Genomic DNA, 21,835 nt, shown 5'->3' with positions numbered 1-21,835 from the left:
TTCAGGGACAGGGGAGGCTTAGGGTCCAGCCGGCCTCTGCTGGCCCACTGGTCAGGCGGAGCCGCAGCGCCTCGTGTAGTCCTGGATGGAGGCCTGGAAGTGCTCTGTGTTATTGAGGTCTGGGCGACAGAGGATCACGTAGCACTTAGGGAGGAAGTAACCACTGAAACCGCTGCTCAAGCTGGTCAACACGGCCAGAATGTTGACCACGGGCAAGTACTTGCCCTGATAGATGCTGGCCATGGTGAAGAAGGCGATCCAGGATGTGAAGTTGAGGAGCAGGCTGAAGGTGACGCATTTGGCCTCGTTATAGTTCTCTGGCAGGTCCTTGCCCAGGTAGCTGCAGGCAAAGGCACTGGCAGAAAGGAGTCCATTGTAGGTAAAAGCCAGGAGAAAGCCCAGCGAGTTGGCCTCTGTGCACTCGAGCACCACCAGCTCGGGAAAGCGCTGGTATTCCCTGGTGGGCAGCGGAGTCCACACCACAAGCCAGGTTAGACAGATGAGCAGCTGGGCTAGTGAGCTGATCATCACAAACAGGCCAGCACCGTGGTTTCGGACCCAGGCGTGGTAGGACGTGGGCACCTTGGTGGAAAATTTGAAGATGATGACCAGTTGGAAGGAACGAATTATCAGGCAGGAGAGGAAGACGGCAAAACCGAGGAAAAAGAGCGCCTGGCGTAGCAAGCATGTGACCAGGGTAGGCTCCCCAAAGAAGCCATAGATGCTGCAGCTCGCCCCTGCCAGGGAGCCCAGCATGAGGAAGCACAGACTACCGCCTGCTGACCTCACTACAGGAGTGTCTAGGTGCCTGGAGAACAGGCCAGCAGTGCCAACCAGCAGCAGCAGAAATAGCGTGTTAGCTGCCAGCAGCACCCAAGAGATGGGCTCGTGCCAAGTCAGAACCTCCACCGTGCGTGGGAAGCAGGTCTGGCTTCCCTCGGGTGCCCACTCTTCTTTTCCGCAAGGCTGGCATCTTTGGAGATCTGAAAGAGAAGGCAAAGACGGTTGTTGAGAGCCAGGTAAGCAGAGGGGAAGGAGGATTGTGTGGGCCTGCCGGGTGCTGGGAGAGTGCTTTCACAGCAGCTTGGCTCTGAGAACTTTCATGAGGAAGGGAGGTGGGGAAAAGAAAGAAGAGAGCGTGTCACTAAATTGCAGAGCCTGGTCACAAACCTGCAATACTTCTGTCTCAGCCTTTCAGGTACTGGGATTACAAGCATGTGCCAGCGCACCCAGATAACTACAACATTTGAATAAAGAGATGGGAAGCCGGGCGTGGTGGCACACGCTTGTAATCCCAGTATTCGGGAGGCTGAGACAGGAGGATCGCGGTTCACGGACAGCCTTAGCTCCTACTTAGCGAGGCCCTCTGCAACTCAGTGAGACCCTGTTTCAAAATAAAGAAAAAAATAGGGCTGGGGTGTAGCCTGGAGCTAGAATGCCCCTGGGTTTCATCCCCAGTACAGCAAAAAATAAAAAATAAGCCAGGCTGCCAGGGGTGGTGGCTCATGCTTGTAATCCCCACACTTGGGAGGCTGAGACAGGAGGACCACACAGGTTCGAAGCCAGCCTCAGCTACTTAGTGAGGCTCTCAGCAACTTAGTGAGACCCTGTTTCCAAATAAAATATAAAATAGGTCTGGGAGTGTAGCCTGGAGGTAGAAAGCCCCTGAGTTCCACCCCCAGTACCACCAAAAAAATAAAAAATAAGCCAGGCATGGTGGCACACACTTGTAATTCCAGCGTTTGGGAGGCTGGGACAGGAGGATCACGGTTTGCAGACAGCCTCAGCTACTTAGTGAGGCCCTTTGCAACTCAGTGAGATGCTGTTTCAAAATAATTAAAAAACAGGGCTGGAAGCCAGGTGTGGTGGCACACGCTTGTAATCTCAGCATTCAGGAGGCTAAGATTGGAGGATCGAGGTTCGTGGACAGCCTTAGCTACTTAGTGAGTCTGTCCGCAACTTAGCAAGACCCTGTTTCAAAAGAAAGAATAAAAAATAGGGTGGGTGTATAGCTTAGAGGTTGAATGCCCCCGAGGTCCATCCCCAGACCCGCAAAAAAAAAAAAAAAAAAAAAAAATAGGGCTGGGAATGTAGCTCGGAGGTAGAATGCCCCTGGGTTCAATCCCCAGTGCCACAAAAATAAAATAAAAATTAAATTTAAATTAAAATAAAGCCGGGCGTGGTGGCGCACACGTGTAATCCCCGTGCTTGGGAGACGGAGACAGGAGGATCCTGCAGATTCGAAGCCAGCCTCACTAGATTAAGAGACCCTGTTTCCAAATAAAATATAAAATAGGTCTGGGAGTGTAGCCTGGAGGCAGAAGGGTTCGATTCCCAGTACCACCAAAAACAAACAAACAAACAAACAAATAAATAAAGAGTAAAAAAAATTGGAGCCTGTCGTGGTGGTGCATGCTTGTAATCCCAGCATTTGGGAGGCTGAGACAGGAGAATAGTGGTTTGCGGACAGCCTCAGCTACTTAGTGAGACCCTGTCTCAAAAATAAAGAATAAAGTCAGGCGTGGTGGCGCACGCTTGTAATCCCCGCGTTTGGGAGGCTGAGACAGGAGGATCACACAGGTTCAAAGCCAGCCTTAGCTACTTAGTGAGGCTCTCAACAAATTAGTGAGACACTTTTTCCAAATAAAGTATAAAATAGGTCTGGGAGTATAGCCCAGAGGTAGAGAGCTCCTGGGTTCCACCCCCAGTACCACCAAAAAAATAAATAAAAAAATATAAAGAAAGAAAGAAAGAATAAAAATAGGGCAGGGGGTGTAGCTCGGAGGTTGAATGCTCCTGGGTTCCATCCCCAGACCTGCACACACACAAAAAAAATTGGGCTGGGGAGTAGCTCAGAGGTAGAATGTCCCTGGGTTCCATCCCTAGCACCACCCAAAAAAAAAACAAAATAAAAAATAAAGAGATAGGATTCAGAATAAGATTTATTTGTAGGAGCTATGACAGAAGCTCTCTAATAGACGATACACCTTGGTCTAGGGCTTTCAGGGGGTGATTTTTCTCTGCTTGATCAGAAGTCAGTCTAGTGACAGGTGTCATCCAAGCTGCACCTAACTGGTAACCCAGCAACTGGGGCTGGGTGTGGACACACAGGGTCCTAGAAAGGTCCTTTGGTCTGCTGTGCACCCCCGGGAGTGCTGGGTCATTCTACTAAATACTTGTCCACTCACCACTCCTGTTGAGGAAGGTCCCAGCCTCACAGAGCACACACTCAAAACAACAGTGTTGGGAACCCACAACGACTCGATAGTGTCCTTCAAGACAGTCTCTGGTACACACAGACGTAGGCACCTGTAAGAAGCCACAGGGGAACCGGGCGTGGTGGTACACGCTTGTAATCCCCGCGCTTGGGAGGCGGAGACAGGAGGATCGCGCTGGTTCGGAGCCAGCCCCGCTGGCTTAAGAGACCCTGTTTCCAAAAATAAAAAAGTACAAAATAGGTCTGGGAGTGTAGCCCGGAGGTAGAAGGGCTTCCAGGAACCCCAGTGCTGCCACCACCAAAAAAAAAAAAAAAAAAAAAAAGAAGCCACAGGGGTTCTGCAACCACATGGAGGAGCCCAAGTCAAGGGCTCACATGCAGAACAGAAAATAACATCCCTGATGCCAGTACTTGGGAGGCTAAGGGAGAAGGATCACAGGTTTGTGGCCAACCTCTGCAACATCATGAGACCTTGTTTCAAAATTCAAGAAATTGTCAGGCATGGTGGCCCACGCTTGTAATCTCAGCATTTGTGAGGCTGAGGTAGGAAGATCACGGTTCCATGGACAGCTTCGGCTACTTAGTGAGGCCCTCTGCAATTCAGTGAGATTCTGTTTCAAAAATAAAAAGACAGCCGGGCGTGGTGATGCATGCTTGTAATCCCAGTATTTGGAAGGCTGAGACGGGAGGATTGCACAGGTTCAAAGCCGGCCTCAGCTACTTAGGCTCTCAGCAACTTAGTGAGACCGTTTCCAAATAAAATATAAAATAGGCCTGGAAGTGTAGCCCAGAGGTAGAAGCCCCCTGGGTTTCATCCCCAGTACCACAAAATAAAAATAAAAATTAAAAAAAAGACTAGCTGGGTGATGTGTAGCTCAGAGGTAGAATGTCCCTGGGTTCAATTTCTGGTGTCACAAAAAATAAAACAAAATGGGGCTCAGTGTGTAGCTCAGAGGTAGAACGCCCCACCCCTGGGTTCCACTCCCAGTACTACACGCACACACAAGGGATCTCTGTGCCTCTGTCCTTAGGGCCTTCTCCCAGGACATGCTGGGCATCTATCTGTTAGCATAAGGAGCTAGCATCCCTGGCAGGGCTGGGCAGAGCGATGGCAGCTTGTCACAGGGTCCCCTTCCTGCTGTGGCTAAGGGCACCGCACAAGGCAGTCACCAGGGAAATCACCACATCCCCATTACCTGGTTGTCCTTTCTGTGCCACCGGATTCTGGTCTTATTTATGTTCAGCCCAACTGGGGACCACGTGGAGGAGCCAATGACCCTGAAGGTCCACTTGGGCCCACTCCAGTCCCAGGCTATGATGTTATAGCCACTGACGGGGTCCCCCTTGTCGTCAAAGGTCACAGTGTCCCCATGGAGAAGGAAATTGACCTTGGAGATCTGGTCCAGAAGCTGAAACGGACACCATGAAGCTGTCATAGACGGACCACACAGACCCAGGCAGCCCAGGAAGCAAGAGCTGGGGACTTCCATCCTGGTTCAGAGGGAAGAAGGACTTGCCTGGGAGAAGAGCAGCCCACGAGGTAGTGGCTCTGAGGGTGGCCAAGAGTGCCCACGCTACTTGTCTTGGAATTGGTGGTTCTCCCTGACACGAGGGCCTGGGGCCAGATGCTCTTACCTGCCAGGGGTAGACTCGGCGCCTGGAGCAGCCTCCAGAGGTGCAGCCCAGGAGCTGGTGGAGGCCATGGGCCACGGCATACACCGCCTGGTACACGTTATAGGCAGAGCTCATGGAGAAAGCCCCAAGCCGGGGCATCGTGTGTGCTGTGAAGGCTTGGCACTCACTGCAAAGCTGATTGATACTGCACCAGGAGCCCTTGGGGCAAGCCCTAGGGGCTCCCTTTTCTGTGCGGGCATAGGCCTCTTCATACTCCTGCAGGCCGGGGACAAGCCTTTGCTGGATAGCCACGCCCAGCACTGTCCCGATGCCCTGGATCCCAGGCACGGTGGTGATGTGTGTGGAGATGGCCCAATCTTCCGAGGCGATCCACACCTTGTCCGTCAGGTTGGCCAGCACCACGGACCTGAAGAACACCCCAGCCAGCTGCCGGCTGGAGAACACCACCACCACAGTCGTCCTGGCTTGGGCCAGGTGGCTTATCATGCTCTGCATCCCTTCATCACCCACCTGGGCAGACAAAGGCATGATGTCCTTGAAGGCTACGCAGATGCCCCGCTGTGTGGCCAGGTTCTCCAGCGCCTCTATCCCCAACTGCCCGTAGTCGCCGTAGCTGCCGACCAGCGAGACCCAGACCCACCCGAACGTCTCCAGCAGCCGCACTATGGTCTCCACCTGGTACTTGTCGCTGGGGATGGTGCGTAGAAAAGAGGGGTACTGCCGCCTGTCACTGAGCACCGTGCTGCTGGCCTCGTAGCTGATCTGTGGGGGGTCCCATTCAGTGAGGTCAGCGGCATCAAGCTCGGCTGAAGACCCCCAGTGCCAGCCCGGTGCTGGGCGTGGGGACCCACAGAGGAGGGAGACAGGAGAGCGGTGTGTGGCACGAGTCTCAGAACCAACGAGGAGGCTCTCCTGGTGCCAGTGCTGAGAGACGTGGGCATCTGCCTGGTGGGCAGGGTAGAGGGAGGGGTCCTGCGTTCTGAGCACAGGGGGCAAGGCCTGCCTTCAGGAGGGACATGGCATCATGTGTTTGAGGGTTGACAGGGCCTTCTGTCTGGCCAGAGGTCCTTTGCATGAATAGGGCAGGGAAGGGGCCTTAACTCTCGGGCTTGGTCTTTATCCTGATGGCTCTGGGGAACCCCTAAGGGCTCTGGAAAGCCTCCAGAAGTGACATGTTCCATTATGATCCAACTGGTGTCTACCTCCAAGCTACACACTCAGGCTTTTTTTTTTTTTTTTTTTGGTTTTTTTTGTTTTGTTTTGTTTTGTTTTTTTGCAGGTCTGGGGCTGGAACCCAGAGGCATTTGACCTCCAAGCTACACCCCTTGCCCTATTTTTTAGTCTTTATTTTGAAATAGGGTTTCACTAAGTTGCAGAGGGCCTCACTAAGTAGCTGAGGCTGTCCATGAACCGCTATCCTCCTATCTCAGCCTCCCAAATTGTGGGATTACAAGCGTGCACCACCACGCCTGGCCACTCATGCCTTTTTATTTTTACTTTTGGGGAGGGAGACTGAGCAGAAGTAACTGACAAGCAGAAGAGGGGTGAGAACTGGGCGTGGTGGCACACACTTGTGATCCCAGCATTTGGGAGGATGAGACAGGAGGATTCCGGTTTGTGGCCAGCCTCAGCTACTTAGTGAGGCCCTTTGCAACTCAGTGAGACCCTGTTTCAAAATAAAGAATAAAAAAATAGGGCTGGGAGTGTAGCTCAGAGGTAGAAGAAGAGGGGTTAGGCCAACGGACAGGATGGGACTATGCACAGAGACAGGGCTGGTCTCCACCAGTGAGGGCGTGCCCGGCGCCATGGTGCACCCCTGTATTCCTAGTACTTCAGAGGCTGAGACGGGAAGATCACAGGTGTACAGCCAGCCTCAGCAACTTTGACTCTCAGCAACTCTCAGGACAAAACCAAAACAAGGTGAGGGACACCCTTCGCCCTGAGCCGGGAGGGAAGGAAGGCAGGCTTTGGGTGGATGGAGAGCGTGGAGGCAGAGGGTGACACCCGGCAGTAGTTCCCAAGGGGACCGGGTTCCCATGGGGGCTGAGCAGGGAGACCTGCAAGCATCCCTTGGAGAAGGAAGGAAGGCAGCGCACCAGAGGGCTCTGCAGTGACTGAAGAGCGGCGACTGTCCAGAGACCGGGTGGCCAGATGGCCTCCGAGGGGACAGCAGCGCCCACCCTGCCCCCCCCACGCCAGCCTGCCAGCGGGAGAAGGCAAAGCCCGGCTTACCAGGGGCACCAGGAAGGGGCTGAGCACGGCGGCGGTGGTGGAGGCGCTGGTGGTGGTGTCAGGCCCGATGACTGCCAGCACCTTGGGGGAAGAGTGGGGAAGGTCTCCTTGGATCTCCAGGAGGTTGGTCCCCAGCTGGGAGAGCACGCTCAGCGTGGCGTACACATTGGCTGAGTCCGAGCACACGTCGTACAGCTCATAGCCCAGGGTGACGTTGGGCAGCAGGGCCGTGGAGTTGTTTATCTCCTCCATGCTGAAGCGCATGGCCTGGAAGAGGTGGTAGCCATGGCCATTGATGCTCCCGGACCTGCAGGGAAACCCAGCAAACGCTGAGAGCGGGCTCCACTGATGCCGGCCAGCCTCCCAGCCTCCCGGGCTGCGGGGGCAGGAAGGCACCTGCGGCTCAGCTGTCCAGGCCTGTGCAGCATGGACCTCAGCGTGGGTCTGGAGCGGGCACGGTTCCAGGGGTGATCCCAGGCTTACAGGAGGTAGGACCTGGATACATTATGGAGGACTCAGAGAAACCTGTAATACTAACCAGTGTTCTCCAGAGAAACAGAATCAGTAGGGTATACACACACGTACACACACACACACAAAATCAATAGGATACACACATATATATACATAGATATACACACATACACACATGTACACTCAGAGTAAATAGGATACACACTATATATGTATACAGATACACACACACATAATCACACACACAGTGCGTGCGGTGTGAGAGAGATGCTTAAGGAACTAGCTCACCAGCTTGCACGGTTGTGGGGGCTGGCAAGTAAGAAATTTTCAGGGCCAGACACCAGGCTACACATCCTGGCCAGAGTGAATACTTCCATAGAGTCTGAAGACAGAATTCCCTTTTTTCTAGGACCTCAGTCTTTTCTCTTAAGGTCTTCAACTAATGAAACGCCCATCCATATTTTGGAGGGTCATGGGCTCTACTCGGTTTATTTATTTTCTGTACTAGGGATTGAACAAAGGGCTTTGCTCGTACTAGACAAGACTGAGAGATACTGGGATTACAAGTGTGCACCACCATGCCTGGCTAATTGTGTGTGTGGGGGCACTGGAGCTGATGCCAGAGGCGTTCTAGCCTCAAGGCACATCCCTAGTCTAATCTTTATTTATTTATATTTTTGTGCGTCTGGGGGTGGAACCCAGGGGCATTTGACCTCCGAGCTACACCCCCGGCCCTATTTTTTATTCTTTATTTTTGGGGGATTTTTTTTTTGTTTGTTTGTTTTTTGGTTTTTGGGTTTTTTTGGTGGTACTGGGGGTGGAACCCAGAGGCTTTCTACCTCCGGGCTATATACCTCAGACCTATTTTATATTTTATTTGAAAACAGGGTCTCACTAAGTTGCTGAGAGCCTCACTAAGTAGCTGAGGCTGGCTTTGAACCTGTGCGATCCTCCTGTCTCAGCCTCCCAAGCGCGGGGATTACAAGTGTGTGCCACCACGCCCGGCTCCAGGCTATGGATTTAAATATTAACCACAAGCCGGGCGTGGTGGCTCACGCTTGTAATCCCCGCACTTTTTTCTACCCAGAGGTAAAAAAGCCTCTGGGTTCCACCCCCAGTACCACACACTAAATAAATAAATAAATAAATAAATAAATAAAGTTAAAAACAAAATAGGGCTGGAAGTGTGGCTCAGAGATAGAATTCCTCTGGGTTCAATCAATTCCTACTACGAGAGAGAGGGGGGGGGCATGACATGGTGGCACACACCTACACACCTATAATCCCAGTACTTGGGAGGCTGAGACGGAAGGATCACTCAGGAAGTGAGACTCATCAACCTAGCAAGGCTCTGTTTCAAAATAACAATAAAATGGGGCTGAGGGTGTATCAATCTCGTACTATACATGCATAAATAGGGCTGAGGGAGCCAGGCGCATGCCCGTAATTCCAGTCCTTGGGATGCTGAGACAGAAGGATGTAAGGTCTGAGGCCAGCCTCAGAAACTTAGCAAGGCCCTCACCAACTTAGTGAGATCCTGTTTCAAAATAATCAAATAGGAAAATAGGAGCCGGGCGTTGCAGCCCACGCTTGTAATCCCAGAGCTTGGGAGGCTGAGACAGGAGGATCGCACAGGTTCGAAACCAGCCTCAGCTACTTAGTGAGGCTCTCAGCAACTTAGTGAGACCCTGTTTCCAAATAAAGTATAAAATAGGTCTGGGAGTATGGGCCGGATGGAGGTAGAAAATCCCCTGGGTTCCACCTCAAGTACCACTCAAAACAATAAAAAATAAAAAATAAAACAGGCCGGGGGTGTACCTCAGAAGTAGAATGCTCCTAGGTTCAACTCTCAGTACCAAATTAATTAATTAATCATAAGACCTGGGGGTGTAGCTCAGAGGTACAGTGTCTCTGGGTTCATTTCCAGTATCACATACACATGTATACGTGTGTTAATCACATCTAAAAAATACCTACAAGGTGGGTATGGTGGAACACATTTGTAATCCCAGCATTTGGGAGGCTGAGACAGGATCGTGGTTAGCGATCAAATGACCTCAGCTACTTAGTGAGGTCCTTTGCCACTCAGTGAGACCCTCTTTCAAAATATAAAGAGCCGGGCGTGGTGGCGCACGCTTATAATCCCCATACTTGGGAGGCGGAGACAGGAGGATCTCGCAGGTTCGAAGCCTGTTTCCAAATTTAAAAAAATATAAAAATAGTCTGGGAGTATAGCCCGGAGGTAGGATTTCCAGGAACCCCAGTACCACACACACACACAAAAATATATATATATAATATAATAGGTTGTGCAGGTTCAAAGCCAGCCTCAGCTACTTAGGCTCTCAGCAACTCAGTGAGACCCTGTTTCCAAATAAAGTATAAAATAGGTCTGAGAGTATAGCCCAGAGATTAAAAAAAAAAGCCCCTGGGTTCTACTTCCAGTAGCACGTGAGCGCGCGTGCACACACACACACACACACACACACACACACACACACTATCTATAGTAAAAACAAGGCTGGGAGCTGGGCATGGTGGTGCATGCTTGTAATCCCAACATTTGGGATGCTGAGACAGGAGGGTCACGGTTTGTAGACAGCCTCAACTATTTTTATTTATTTATTTATTTATTTTGTGGTACCAGGGCTGAAACCCAGGGCATTCTACCTCTGAGCTATAACACCCCCAAGTCCTTTTTTTTTTTTTTTTTTTTTTTTTTTTTTTGGTGGTACTGGGATTTCTGGAAACCCTTCTACCTCTGGGCTACACTCCCAGACCCATTTTATTTATTTAATTTTTTTTTGGTGGTACTGGGGGTGGAACCCAGAGGCTTTCTACCTCCGGGCTATACTCCCAGACCTTTTTTATATTTCATTTGGAAGCAGGGTCTCACTAAGTTGCTGAGAGCCTCACTGAGTGGCTGCGCTGGCTTCGAACCCATGTGATCCTCCTGTCTCAGCCTCCCAAGTGCGGGGATTGCAAGCGTGTGCCACACGGCTCCCAGACCCATTTTATATTTTTTATTTGGAAACAGGGTCTCTTAAGCCAGCAAGTCTGGTTCAAACCAGCGCGATCCTCCTGTCTCCGCCTCCCAAGCGTGGGGATTACAAGGGCTCCCAGTCCTATTTTTAATTCTTTATTTTGAAACAGGGTCTCACTGAGTTGCATAGGCCCTAAGTAGTAGCTGAGGCTGTCCTCAAACTGTGATCCTCCCGTCTCAGCCTCCCAAATGCTGGGATTACAAGCGTGTGCCACCACGCCCAGCTCAGCCTCAGCTATTTAATGAGGCCCTCTGCAACTCAGTGAGACCCTGTTTCAAAATAAAGAATAGAGCTGGGCATGGTGGCGCACGCTTGTAATCCTCCCGGTTGGGAGGCTGAGACAGGAGGATCATGCAGGTTCGAAGCCAGCATCAGCTGGCTTAAGATACCCTGTTCCCATATAAAATATAAAATAGGTTTGGGAGTGTAGCCCGGAGGGTTTGGGTTCCATCCCTAGTACCACCAAATAAATAAATAAATAAATAGAATAAAAAATAGTGCTTAGAGGTAGAATGCCCCAGGTTCCATTCCCAGCACAGCAAATACATACATACATACATACATACATACATACGTACATACATACATACGTACATACATACATACGTATATACAATACCTTCAAAGCAATATCCACACTGGTGCTAGTCCAAGCAACCCTGGTACCATCACCTGGACAAACTGACATTAAAATTAACCACACCTGCTTCAGGTGGTCACGCTAGTGCACCGCACGGGGACCCTTAGGCATGCGCTGAAGGCGTGCGCGCCTCTTTGCCGGTGCTGCAGGAATGGCTGTCACAACATGCTGGGGACACGATTCAGCCCAGCCCAGCTGGACAGCGTGTTAGCCCGTTCCGCTCTCCAGCCTCTCCACCTGTTGGACGGTTTCCCTGTCGTTTCCATCACCTCCATCCCCAGGCGCCCGGCGGAGGCTCAGTGCCTCCTGCACACAACGTCCTTCAGTTACTGGCGGCCAGTTTTCTTATGTCCTCCTGCTGGCCTCAGGTGTCTTTTCCTAGGCTCCCGTGTGCAGCTCTTTGGCCTGGTCCTCGTATACATGAGGGTTTCCAGAACCTTCCCCCTGGGCCAGTAGTCAAGTGTGCTTCCTGGGGAGGGGATCCTGCCTGGAGCCAGGCAGCTTCCCAGCCTCTGGGCTAGGGACGGTCCACAGGCAGCGAAGCCGGGTTTCTCTACGTGGACTGCCGGCTTCACGAAGGCACATAGATAAAGCATCCTTGCTAAGCTCCCAAAGAAGCATCCAGTGTCAGGTCTCCCTTTCCCGCTCCTGGGAAACCACACTCTATTGGAGAGAAAAGCCAGGAAACACCTGGAACGGCGTGACACCCACACTAGCAGAAGGACGGAGTGGGAGCTGACCGCGTCTGCGGTCTCGCACGCAGGTCTAGCCACACGGCCACCAAGCCACAGTTCCGCTGGCCTTCACTCACCTGTCACAGAGGGTCACCTGGGGTCCTTGTCTCACCTCTAGACGGTCAGCATGGAGAGGGAACAGACCCGCGAGGAGGTAGTCCCCCGGGAGGCTGAAGTCGGGAGAGGACTCTGTCTCCTGGCAGTTGAAAGCCCAGCAACAGGCGACACAAAGTTGCAGGGTGACCAGGTGAGCCGCCCAGAGTGACATGCTGGCCAGGCGCCGCGTGCCCAGCATGGCCCAGCACCACCCTCGGATGAGACTATCATTTAAATAGAAAGCCCGCAGCTGCCTGGACACCGTGGGCAGTGTGCCTGCCAGGGCGGGCCTGGAGCCCAGCTGTAGGACCGGGTCTGTGGTCCCGCTCAGGAACTGGGCAGGGCCAGGCCGCAGATGCAAACCAGGTGGTACCGCGACCCCTCTTCTGGACGGTGAATGGTGGCTTTTGTTTTGGCTCTGGTGCCTCTGACTTCCCCTGGTGCCGGAAGGGAAGGGAGCTTGGCATTTCGGGTGGCAGGAAGGCTGAGTCGCAGCCCCCCTGGGTGCTGGGAGGAGTAGGGTATGCTTGGTTGTTTTCAGGGAACTTTATTTTGTGGTACTGGGCATTCTACCTCTGAGCTACCTCACCTGCCCTTTTTAAATTTTAATTAAAAGAAAAAAACTTGTTTTTGCAGTACTGGGGATAAAACCCAGGGACATTCTGCCTCCAAGCTACATCCTCAGCCCTATTGTTTTTTTTTTTTGTTTTTTTTTTTGGTTTTTTTTGGTGGTACTGGGGGTGGAACCCAGAGGCTTTCTATACTCCCAGACCCATTTTATATTTTATTTGGAAACAGGGTCTCACTAAGTTGCTGAGAGCCTCACTAAGTAGCTGAAGCTGGCTTTGAACCTGTGCGATCCTCCTGTCTCAGCTTCCCAAGCGCGGGGATTACAAGCATGTGCCACCATGCCCGGCTTCTATTCTTTATTTTGAAACAGGGTCTCACTGAGTTGTAAAGGGCTTCACTAAGTAGTTGAGAATGTCCTTGAACCACGATTCTCCTGTTTCAGCCTCCCAAATTCTGGGATTACAAGCATGTGCTACCACGCCCAGCTTTATTTTTACCGTGTGTGTGTGTGTGTGTGTGTGTGTGTGTGTGTGTGTGTGTGTGTGTGTTACTGAGGCTGAAACCCAGAGCACTCTACCTCTGAACTACACCTCCTATTTTTTCTCTTTTTGGGGGTACTAGGGGTGGAACCCAGGGGCATTTCTACCTCCAGGCTACACTCCCCAGACCTATTTTATATTTTATTTGGAAACAGGGTCTAAGATGCTGAGATCCTCACTAAGTAGCTGAGGCTGGCTTTGAACCTGTGCGATCCTCCTGTCTCAGCCTCCCAAGCGCTGGGGTTGCAAGCGTGCACCACCACGCCCGGCTCTATTTTTATATTTTATTTGGAAACCGGGTCTCACTATGTTGCTGAGAGCCTCACTAAGTAGCTGAGGTTGGCTTTGAACCTGAAGAATCATTCTATCTTAGCCTCCCAAGTACTGGGATTGCAAGCGTGCGCTACCACGCCCAGCTCCTGTGTCCATTTATTATTCTTTCTTTTTTCTTTTTTTATTGGTAAACTATATTTTCACATCATAACGTGGATCATATTGACAATGGCACACATTCACACAGTGCTGGTGCCCCCTCTCCCCCACTTCCCCTTCCCCTCCCCCTCCCAACACTGAGTGTCCAGGCTGACCATGCTACATTCACACTCATACACATATTCGGGTGTAGCTCCTCCATTAATCAGCCTCAGCCTTCTTCCTCTCCTACCCTTCCTCTCTAGCTTTGCTGAGGTTTCCCCTCCATTGTCAGGAGTCCCTCTGGTGTCCCTAATACTCCCTAGTCTGGGCATATTAGAGAAAACAATTGTCCCTTCCCTTTCTGTGCTTGGCTGATCTCACTTAACACAATGTTCTCCAGGGCTTTCCATCTTCTTGTGAATGACATGATTTTGTTCTTCCTTATTGCTGAGTAGAATTCCGTTGTGTGTATTTCCCATAATTTTTCAATCCATTCACCTGCTGATGGAGACCTAAGTTGGTTCCATATTTTGGCAAATATGAATTGTGCTGCTATGAATGGGTATGCATATGTTACTGTAGTTCTCTGATTTCAACCCCTTTGGAAAGATGCCCAGGAGTGGTAGAGCTGGATCATATGGTGGATCCATTCCCAGTTTTCTTTTTTTTTTTTTTTTTTTTGCAGGTCTGGGGATGGAATCCAGGAACATTCGACCTCTGAGCTACACCCCTGCCCTATTTTTTATTCTTTTTTTGGGGGGGTGGGGGGTCCTGGAAGCCCTTCTACCTCTGGGCTACACTCTCAGACCTATTTTTTTAATAGGCATTTTTATTTGGAAACAGGGTCTCTTAAACCAGCACGGCTGGCTTGGAACCTGCGCGATCCTCCTGTCTCCGCCTCCCAAGCACGGGGATTACAAGCGTGCGCCACCACGCCTGGCTTATTCTTTATTTTGAAACCAGGTCTCACTGAGTTGCAGAGGGCCTCACTAAGTAGCTGAGGCTGTCTGCGATCCACGATCCTCCGATCTTGGCCCCCCCGAATGGTGGGTTTACAAGCATGCTCCACCACACCAGGCTCATTCCCAGTTTTGTAAGGAATCTCCACACTGATCTCCATAGCGGCCAAACTAGTTTGCACTCCCACCAACAGTGTAAAAGAGTTCCTCTTTCCCCACATCCTCGCCAACATTTGTTGTTATTTGATTTCTTTATGTTTGCCACTCTGACTGGGGTTAGATGGAATCTCAGTGTAGTTTTGATTTGCATCTCCCTGATGGCCAGTGATGAAGAACATCTTTTCATGTATCTATTGGCCCTTTGTATCTTTTTCTTGTGAAGTGTCTATTCATTTCAGTAGTCCATTTCTTTCTTCCTTTCTTTCTCTCTCTCTCTCTCTCTCTCTTTTTTTTTTTTTTTTTTGTGGGTCTGAGGATGGAACCCAGAGGCATTTGACCTCGAGCTACACCCCCTGCCCAATATTTTATTCTTTATTTTGAAACAGGGTCTCACTGAGTTGCAGAGGGCCTCACTAAGTAGCTGAGGCTGTCTGAGAACCGCGATCCTCTGGGTCTCAGCCTCCCAAATGCTGGGATTACAAGTGTGCCCCACCACGCCCGGCTTAGTTGCCCATTTCTTGATTGGGTTGTTTGTTTTGCTAGTGGAGAGTCTTTTGAGCTCTTTGTATATTCTGGATATTAGCCCTCTATCAGACTGGTGGCTGGTAAAGATCTTCTCCCATTCCGTAGGCTTTCTCTTTAGGTTCTTGATGGTTTTCTTTGATGAGCAGAAACTTTTTAGTTTGATGTCATCCCCCTTGTTAATTCTTGTTTTAATTTCCTGCACTTTGCAGGTCTTGTTGAAAAAGTTACTATGTGTGCCTCTATGTTGGAGTGTTGGGAATAGCCTTCCTCTAATTGCTTCGCAGGCTCTGGTCTAATTTCCAAGTCTTTTATCCATCTCCTGTTAGTTACTGTGCACAGTGAGAGGTAAGGAGCCAGATATGGAATCTCTCGCCTGTCATCCCAGCCTTCGGGAGGCTGAGACAGGAGGATCTGGGTTCTCGGACAGCCTCAGCTACTTAGTGAGGCCCTCTGCAATTCAGTGAGACCCTGTTTCAAAGTAAAGAGTACAAACTAGGGCTGGGGGTGTAGCTCAGAGGTAGAATGTCTCCGGGTTTGCGGTACTGGGAATGGAACCCAGGGGTATTCTACCTCCGAGCTACATCCCCAGCCCTAGTTTTTATTTTTTACTTTATTATTATTATTATTATTATTATTATTATTATTATTATTTTGCGGTACTGGTGATGGAACCCAGGGACATTCTACCTTCAATGTACAACTCCAGCCCTATTTTTTTTTTTTTACTTTTAAATTTTTAAATTTTTTTGGTGGTACTGGGGGTGGAACCCAGAGGCTTTCTACCTCCGGGTATACTCCCAGACCTACTTTATATATATTTTTTGAAACAGGGTCTAAGTTGCTGAGAGCCTCACTAAGTAGCTCTGGCTGGCTTTGAACCTGTGCGATCCTCCTGTCTCAGCCTCCCAAGAGCGAGGATTACAAGCGTGCCCCATTAGGCCCGGCCTAGTCTTTTTATTTTTTGAAACATACTCTCACCGAGTTGCAAAGGGCCTTGCTAAGGAGCTAAGGCTGCCCGTGAATCGTGATCCTCCTGTCTCTGCCTTCCGAATGCTGGGATTACAAGTGTGCACCACTACATCTGGGTTTTCTTTGAAACAGGGTCTCACTGTGTTGCAGAGGGCCTAAGTAGCTGTGACCTCCCCGGGCCTCCCAAGTTCTGGGTTACGAGTGCGCCCCACTGTGCCCTGTTTTACTTCCTACTTTATCTTTTTTTAAATTTTTTTGGTGGTACTGGGGGTGGAACCCAGAGGCTTTCCACCTCCAGGCTATACTCCCAGACCTATTTTACTTTCTATTTTATTTGGAAACAGGGTCTCACTAAGTTGCTGAGAGCCTCACTAAGTAGCTGAGGCTGGCTTCGAACCTGCACGATCCGGCAAGTTCCCAGTTTTCTGATGATGAAATTGGTAGAGAGCTATGTTTGGTGGTGCATGCCTGTGATCCCAGTACTTGGGAGGCTGCAACAGGAGAATCCCAGGTCTGAGGCCAGCCTCAGCACCTTAGGAGACTAGCAGCAACCTAGGGAGACTGTGTCTCAAAGTAGAAAATAAAATTTGTGTAGGTGTAGCTCAGTGGTAGGAACCCCTGGGTTCAATCCCTAGCATCAGACCACACCAAGCCAAACAGAAACAAAGAAAACCCAAAGAGTAAATGGGCGTGAGCTGGGCACGCGGCATTTCTGTAATACTGTTGGCGTTGCAGGCTGATGCCTCGAGTCCCGAACTAAGGACCACTGGGGTCTTTGATTAATTGACAGAAAAGAATTTCAGACCCTCCACTTAAGAGACAGGTCTGCGGGTGCGGTGGCGCACGCTTGTCGTCCCGCGCTTCGGAGGCGGAGACAGGAGGACCGCACAGGTTCGAAGCCAGCCGCGCTGGCGTAAGAGACCCTGTTTGCAAATAAAATATAAAATAGGTCTGGGAGTGTAGCCCGGAGGTAGAAGGGTTTCCAGGAACCCCAGTACCACCAAAAACAAAAACAAAAACATAGGTTTATTTGGGGAAAGGGAGAAAACATGAAAATATACATTTTAAAAAGGGAATATGGAAAGCGGGTGTGGTGGCACACACTTGTAATTTTAGTACTTGGGAGGCTGAAACAGGAGGATCACTGGTTTGAGGACAACCTCAGCACGTAGTGACACTCTTATCAACCTAGTGAGACCCTATCTCAAAATAAGCTGGGTATGGTGGTGCGCCACGCTTGTAATCCGGGAGAATGCCTCTGGGTTGAGTCTCCAGCACGCGCGCGCGTGCACACACACACACACACACACACACACACACACACGTGCAGTTATGGTCTTTCCAGGGAACTCTTGGATTTACAGATTTCCCAATTGTGTTTTACTTTTCCTTTCTGTCTCCTTTCTACCTATCTATTTCTTCTCTCCTCCATTTCAATCCCAGTACTTGGGAGGCTGAGACACGAGGATTGCGGGTTGGAAGCCCGCCTCAGCATTTTAGAGACCGGTTCCAAATAAAAAATGAAATACGGCTGGGGTCCGTGCTGTTGCGTTCAATCCCAGCGTCAAAAAAAAAAAAAAAATAAAAGTGGGAGCGAATCTTCATACTTTAGCCTGGGGTCGTTCCCTTCAGCCCAAAGACAAATGCATGCAAACAGCAGGTATGCAAATACACCGATTTTGTTTAAAATGCCAATCCTGGAGCTTTTTCTGCAGGAAAAATAAATCCCAGGTGGATTTCCGGAGAGGTGGCGCTGTGGCTGGGCCCGGGGTTGCTGGCGATCCCTCTCCAGCCGGCCACGGAGGGACTTTTGCATAATGTAAATACAGCCCGCGCCGGGACCCGGGCCAGCTGCAGCCGGGCGGGGCGGCCGCTGTACCCTCGTGCGCCGCCGCCGGCCGCCGCCAGGGGGCGCGCGCGAGCCCCGCCTTCCGGCCCCTGGCCGCGGGGCGGGGCGACGAGATCTCGCGAGATCTCGCGCGGCCTCGGGAGCGGCGCAGCATGGCGGACGCGGCGCAGCCGCCCCGGCGGGGTCCCGGCCGCTCCACGTGGCTGCGCGCCCGCAAGGGCCGGCCGCAGCTGGCCCTCAGTCGCCGGCCCCGCCGCCGGCTCCGGGCCCTGCGCCTGTGCGGCCGGCGGCGGCTGCGGCGAAGGCTGCTGCAGGCCCAGGCGGCGGGCGCCGACTGGAAGGAGGGCGCCTCCCTGGGGCCGCGCGCGGCGGCCGCCCGCAGGCCCAAGGCGGCGGCTCCCGGCCCGGCGCCCCGCCCGGCCCCGGCCCCGGCCCCGGCCCCGGCCTCCGCGCCCGCCGCCAGCGGCCTCGCGAAGGCCCCCGCCCCGCCCGCCAGGCCGGCCGGCCCGGGCCGCGCGCTGCTGGTGCTGCCGGCCGACCAGGTGGGCAGCCCTCCTGCCGGGCGGCCAGGCGTCGGGGCTGGATGGGGCTGCACTAGTACGAACGACGGGTCGCGCCTACTGGGCCTCGGGAGGTAGCTGTCCAGGTGTTGGAGATGCCTAAGCCTGTTTAATCACCTAACCTCGGTGTGCTCTGTTCAAAGAAACAGGCCGGGATGGCTTGTTCCCAGTGACCCGTACAGGAGGCAGAGCTGGGGGTCCGATTGAGCCTGGCTGCCGTGGACGCGGGTCTGGGGTATTGCCCTCGATGCGGGGATGGGGGACTTGGATCCAGGAAGGAAAGGAACTTGGCAGGCTTAGAGTCTGACCGTGAGGACCGCAGAGCTGGCTCGTGGGATCCTCTGTTCTTCATGTGTTGGTGTTTCTAAGCTCTCTTTAGCGCTGCCACGGGCATGATCTTAAGTTGGAAATATAGTGTGTGTGGGTCACCTGTACAGAGTAATTTGTTACCTAGAAACATGTGAGTGGCAAACTCTTAGACTCTTTTTCTTGTTAGTAACGAGATCTGTAATGTTTCTTCCTTTTTTTTCTTTTCCCACCAGGTTTTTACGTTTAGCGGTGTCTGTCGTGTGACCTGCCTCTATGGCCAGGTGGAGGTGTTTGGTTACATCATCAGCGCGGGCCAGCCTGCCCAGAACGTCTTCTCCACATTCACCCACGCTCACCTGGCAATTACTGCAGTTCATTACCCGCTGTATGAGACCAGCACGAAAGAGATGAGAAGGGAAGCCCGGGCTGTGCTCAAATGTCATCTTAACCTGGGTAATTTACTGAGGACCTACGGTAATCGACATAAACCCGCACAGGCTCCTAAGGGTTGAAGTACTATTGTTTTCACCAGTTCACATGTGTTAAAATTGTCCGCTAGGCAGGATGGCGCACACTTGTAATCCCAGAACATGGGTGACTGAAACAGGAGGATCGCAGGTTCTTGGCCAGCCTCACCTACTTTGTGAGGCTCTCTACAACTTAGTGAGACCTTGTTTCAGAAAAAATAAGAAAATAGGGCTGGGGGTTCAGTTCCATCACCAGTATTGTGCAAAAAAAAAAGTTAGTACGTGGGAAATCTGGGTTGATTCTGATGTGTCCGTATTAAGCAGTATGGCCTGGAAGAGGCTCCCAGGCATAATTTCCTACTTTCGGAAAGTTTACAGTTTAGCTGAGGAAATGATAGCTCAAAAAGGTATAGAATTTAGCAGTTACTTCCTTTTCTTTTGTGTGTGTGTGTGTGTGTGTGTGTGTGTGTGTGTGTGTGTGTGTGGTACTGGGGATGGAACTCAGGGGCATTCTACCTCTGAGCTACACCCCCAGTTCTATTTTGTAGTTTTTTTATTTTTTGAAACAGGGTCTCACTGAGTTGAGAAGGGCCTTGCTAAGTAGCTGAGGCCGTTGGTGAACCGCAATCCTCCAGTCTTTCCCTCCCGAATGCTGGGATTACAAGCGTGCGCCTCCATGCCTGGCCGGCAGTTCCTACTTCTAAGGTGGTTTATTTTTCTCTTTGTAGAGGACAGATATTGGACAATGAAGAATTTTTCTCCCGGGTGTTCCATTGTGATGCTAGAACATCTGAAAACTTCTGTTATAAACTTCATAACCAACCATCCAGGCTTATCTTATGTTTTCAAGCAAGAGGTATAACAACTTTTCATTCAGGTTTGCTAATCACTTGACCCAGAGCTGTCATATAAAATGGCTCAACAGGATGTCATACTGGAAGATCAGTCTGTCTATCCTCTTAGTGCAGTAGGTCCTACAGAATATCACACAGTTAACAGTAAGCAGAGGTTGTACAGAAGGGTATGGCATGGATGGGTGTTGTGGTACACATCTGTAATCCCAGTACTTGGGAGGCAGAGACAGGATCACAGGTTTGAGGCCAGTCTCAGCAACTAAGTGAAGCTCTGTGTGCTTAAAATAAAAAGATAAGCCAGCCGTGGTGGTGCACGCTTGTAATCCCAGTACTTGGGAGGCTAAAACAGGAGGATCCGCCGGGCGTGGTGGCGCACGCTTGTAATCCCCGCACTTGGGAGGCTGAGACAGGAGGATCGCACGGGTTCGAAGCCAGCCTCAGCTACTTAGGCTCTCAGCAACTTAGTGAGACCCTGTTTCCAAATAAAATATAAAAAATGTCTGGGAGTATAGCCCGGAGGTAGAAAGCCTCTGAGTTCCACCCCCAGTACCACCATAAATAAATAAAACAGGAGGATTGTACATGTTCAAAGCCAGCCTCTGCTACTTACTGAGGCTCTCAGCATCTCAACAAGACCCTGTTTCCAACTAAAGAATAAAAAATGACACCAGGCGTGGTGGCGCACGCTTGTAATCCCCACGCTTGGGAGGCAGAGCTAGGAGGATCGCACAGGTTCGAAGGCAGCCTCGCTGGCTTAAGAGGGTCTTTGTTTCCAAATAAAAAAATATATAAAAATAGGTCTGGGAGTGTAGCCCGGCGGTAGAAGGGTTTCCAGGAACCCCAATACCACCCCCCCCCAAAAAAAAAAAGAAGAAAAATAGGGCTGAGAGTGTGGCTCCGGGTAGAATGTCTCTGGGTTCCATCCCCAATACCACACACGCACATGATAATAATAATAAAAAGACGCGCTTGGGAGGCGGAGACAGGAGGATCATGCAGGTCCAGAGCCTGCCGCGCTGGTTTAAGAGACCCTGTTTCCCAAATAAAATAGGTCTGGGAGTGTAGCCCGTAGGTAGAAGGGCTTCCAGGAACTCTAGTACCACCAAAATAAATAAATAAATAATAATAGTAATAAAAATATAAGCTGACCTTGGTAAAAACATGTGTAGTCCCAGTCTTAGCTACTTAGGCCCGCCACATTGTAGGGGACCTTGTTTCAAAAAAGGAATAAAAAATTAGGACAGCCATGGCAACTGAGCAAGACCCTGTCTCAAAATATAAAACGGACAGGTGGGCATTGTGGTGCATGCTTGTAATCCCAGCATTCAGGAGGCTGAGACAGGAGGATCACGGTTTGTGGCCACCCTCAGCTATCCTAAAACATAGGGCTGGGGGTGTAGCTTGGAGGTAGAATGCCCTTGGGTTTCATCCCCAGTACTACAAAAAATGTAGAGATACACACACACACACACACACACACACACACACACACACACACACACACACACAATGGGCTGAGGATGTGTCTTAGTGGATTCAACCCCTAATTCTGGGGGAGCATCCTTACAGTGTTGCTGGTAGGAAGCCTC

At 51.0% G+C, this 21,835-nt stretch overlaps 2 protein-coding genes across 3 annotated transcripts in view; one reads left to right on the top strand and one right to left on the bottom strand.

Moving 5' to 3' along the window:
- Positions 1–51: 51 nt before the first annotated feature.
- TAS1R1 (taste 1 receptor member 1) lies at positions 52–12,244 on the bottom strand (the record flags this gene model as incomplete). 2 transcript variants are annotated; one of them, XM_080692166.1, is made up of 6 exons in its annotated part: positions 52–983; positions 3,189–3,309; positions 4,414–4,626; positions 4,853–5,614; positions 7,085–7,391; positions 12,054–12,244. In XM_080692166.1, the coding sequence occupies 6 exons, from the start codon at positions 12,242–12,244 to the stop codon at positions 52–54; spliced, it is 2,526 nt and encodes an 841-aa protein (XP_080548292.1). The 2 variants fall into 2 exon arrangements, with proteins under 2 accessions (XP_080548292.1, XP_080548293.1); XM_080692167.1 differs by lacking the exon at positions 4,853–5,614.
- Positions 12,245–18,208: 5,964 nt separating this feature from the next.
- Positions 18,209–21,835, top strand: part of NOL9 (nucleolar protein 9) — a gene marked incomplete at both ends in the record, with an annotated part of 29,765 nt that continues 26,138 nt past the window's right edge. Inside the window, 3 exons of the mRNA XM_080691266.1 lie at positions 18,209–18,598; positions 19,159–19,378; positions 20,121–20,248. Of these exons, the coding sequence (XP_080547392.1) occupies positions 18,209–18,598; positions 19,159–19,378; positions 20,121–20,248 (738 nt within the window). The remainder of the gene's footprint in view (positions 18,599–19,158; positions 19,379–20,120; positions 20,249–21,835) is intronic.

This window comes from Muscardinus avellanarius (genome assembly GCF_963383645.1).
Source record: "Muscardinus avellanarius genome assembly, chromosome: 3".
Classification (NCBI taxonomy): domain Eukaryota; kingdom Metazoa; phylum Chordata; class Mammalia; order Rodentia; family Gliridae; genus Muscardinus; species Muscardinus avellanarius.
This window is presented reverse-complemented; position numbering and strand designations above follow the sequence as displayed.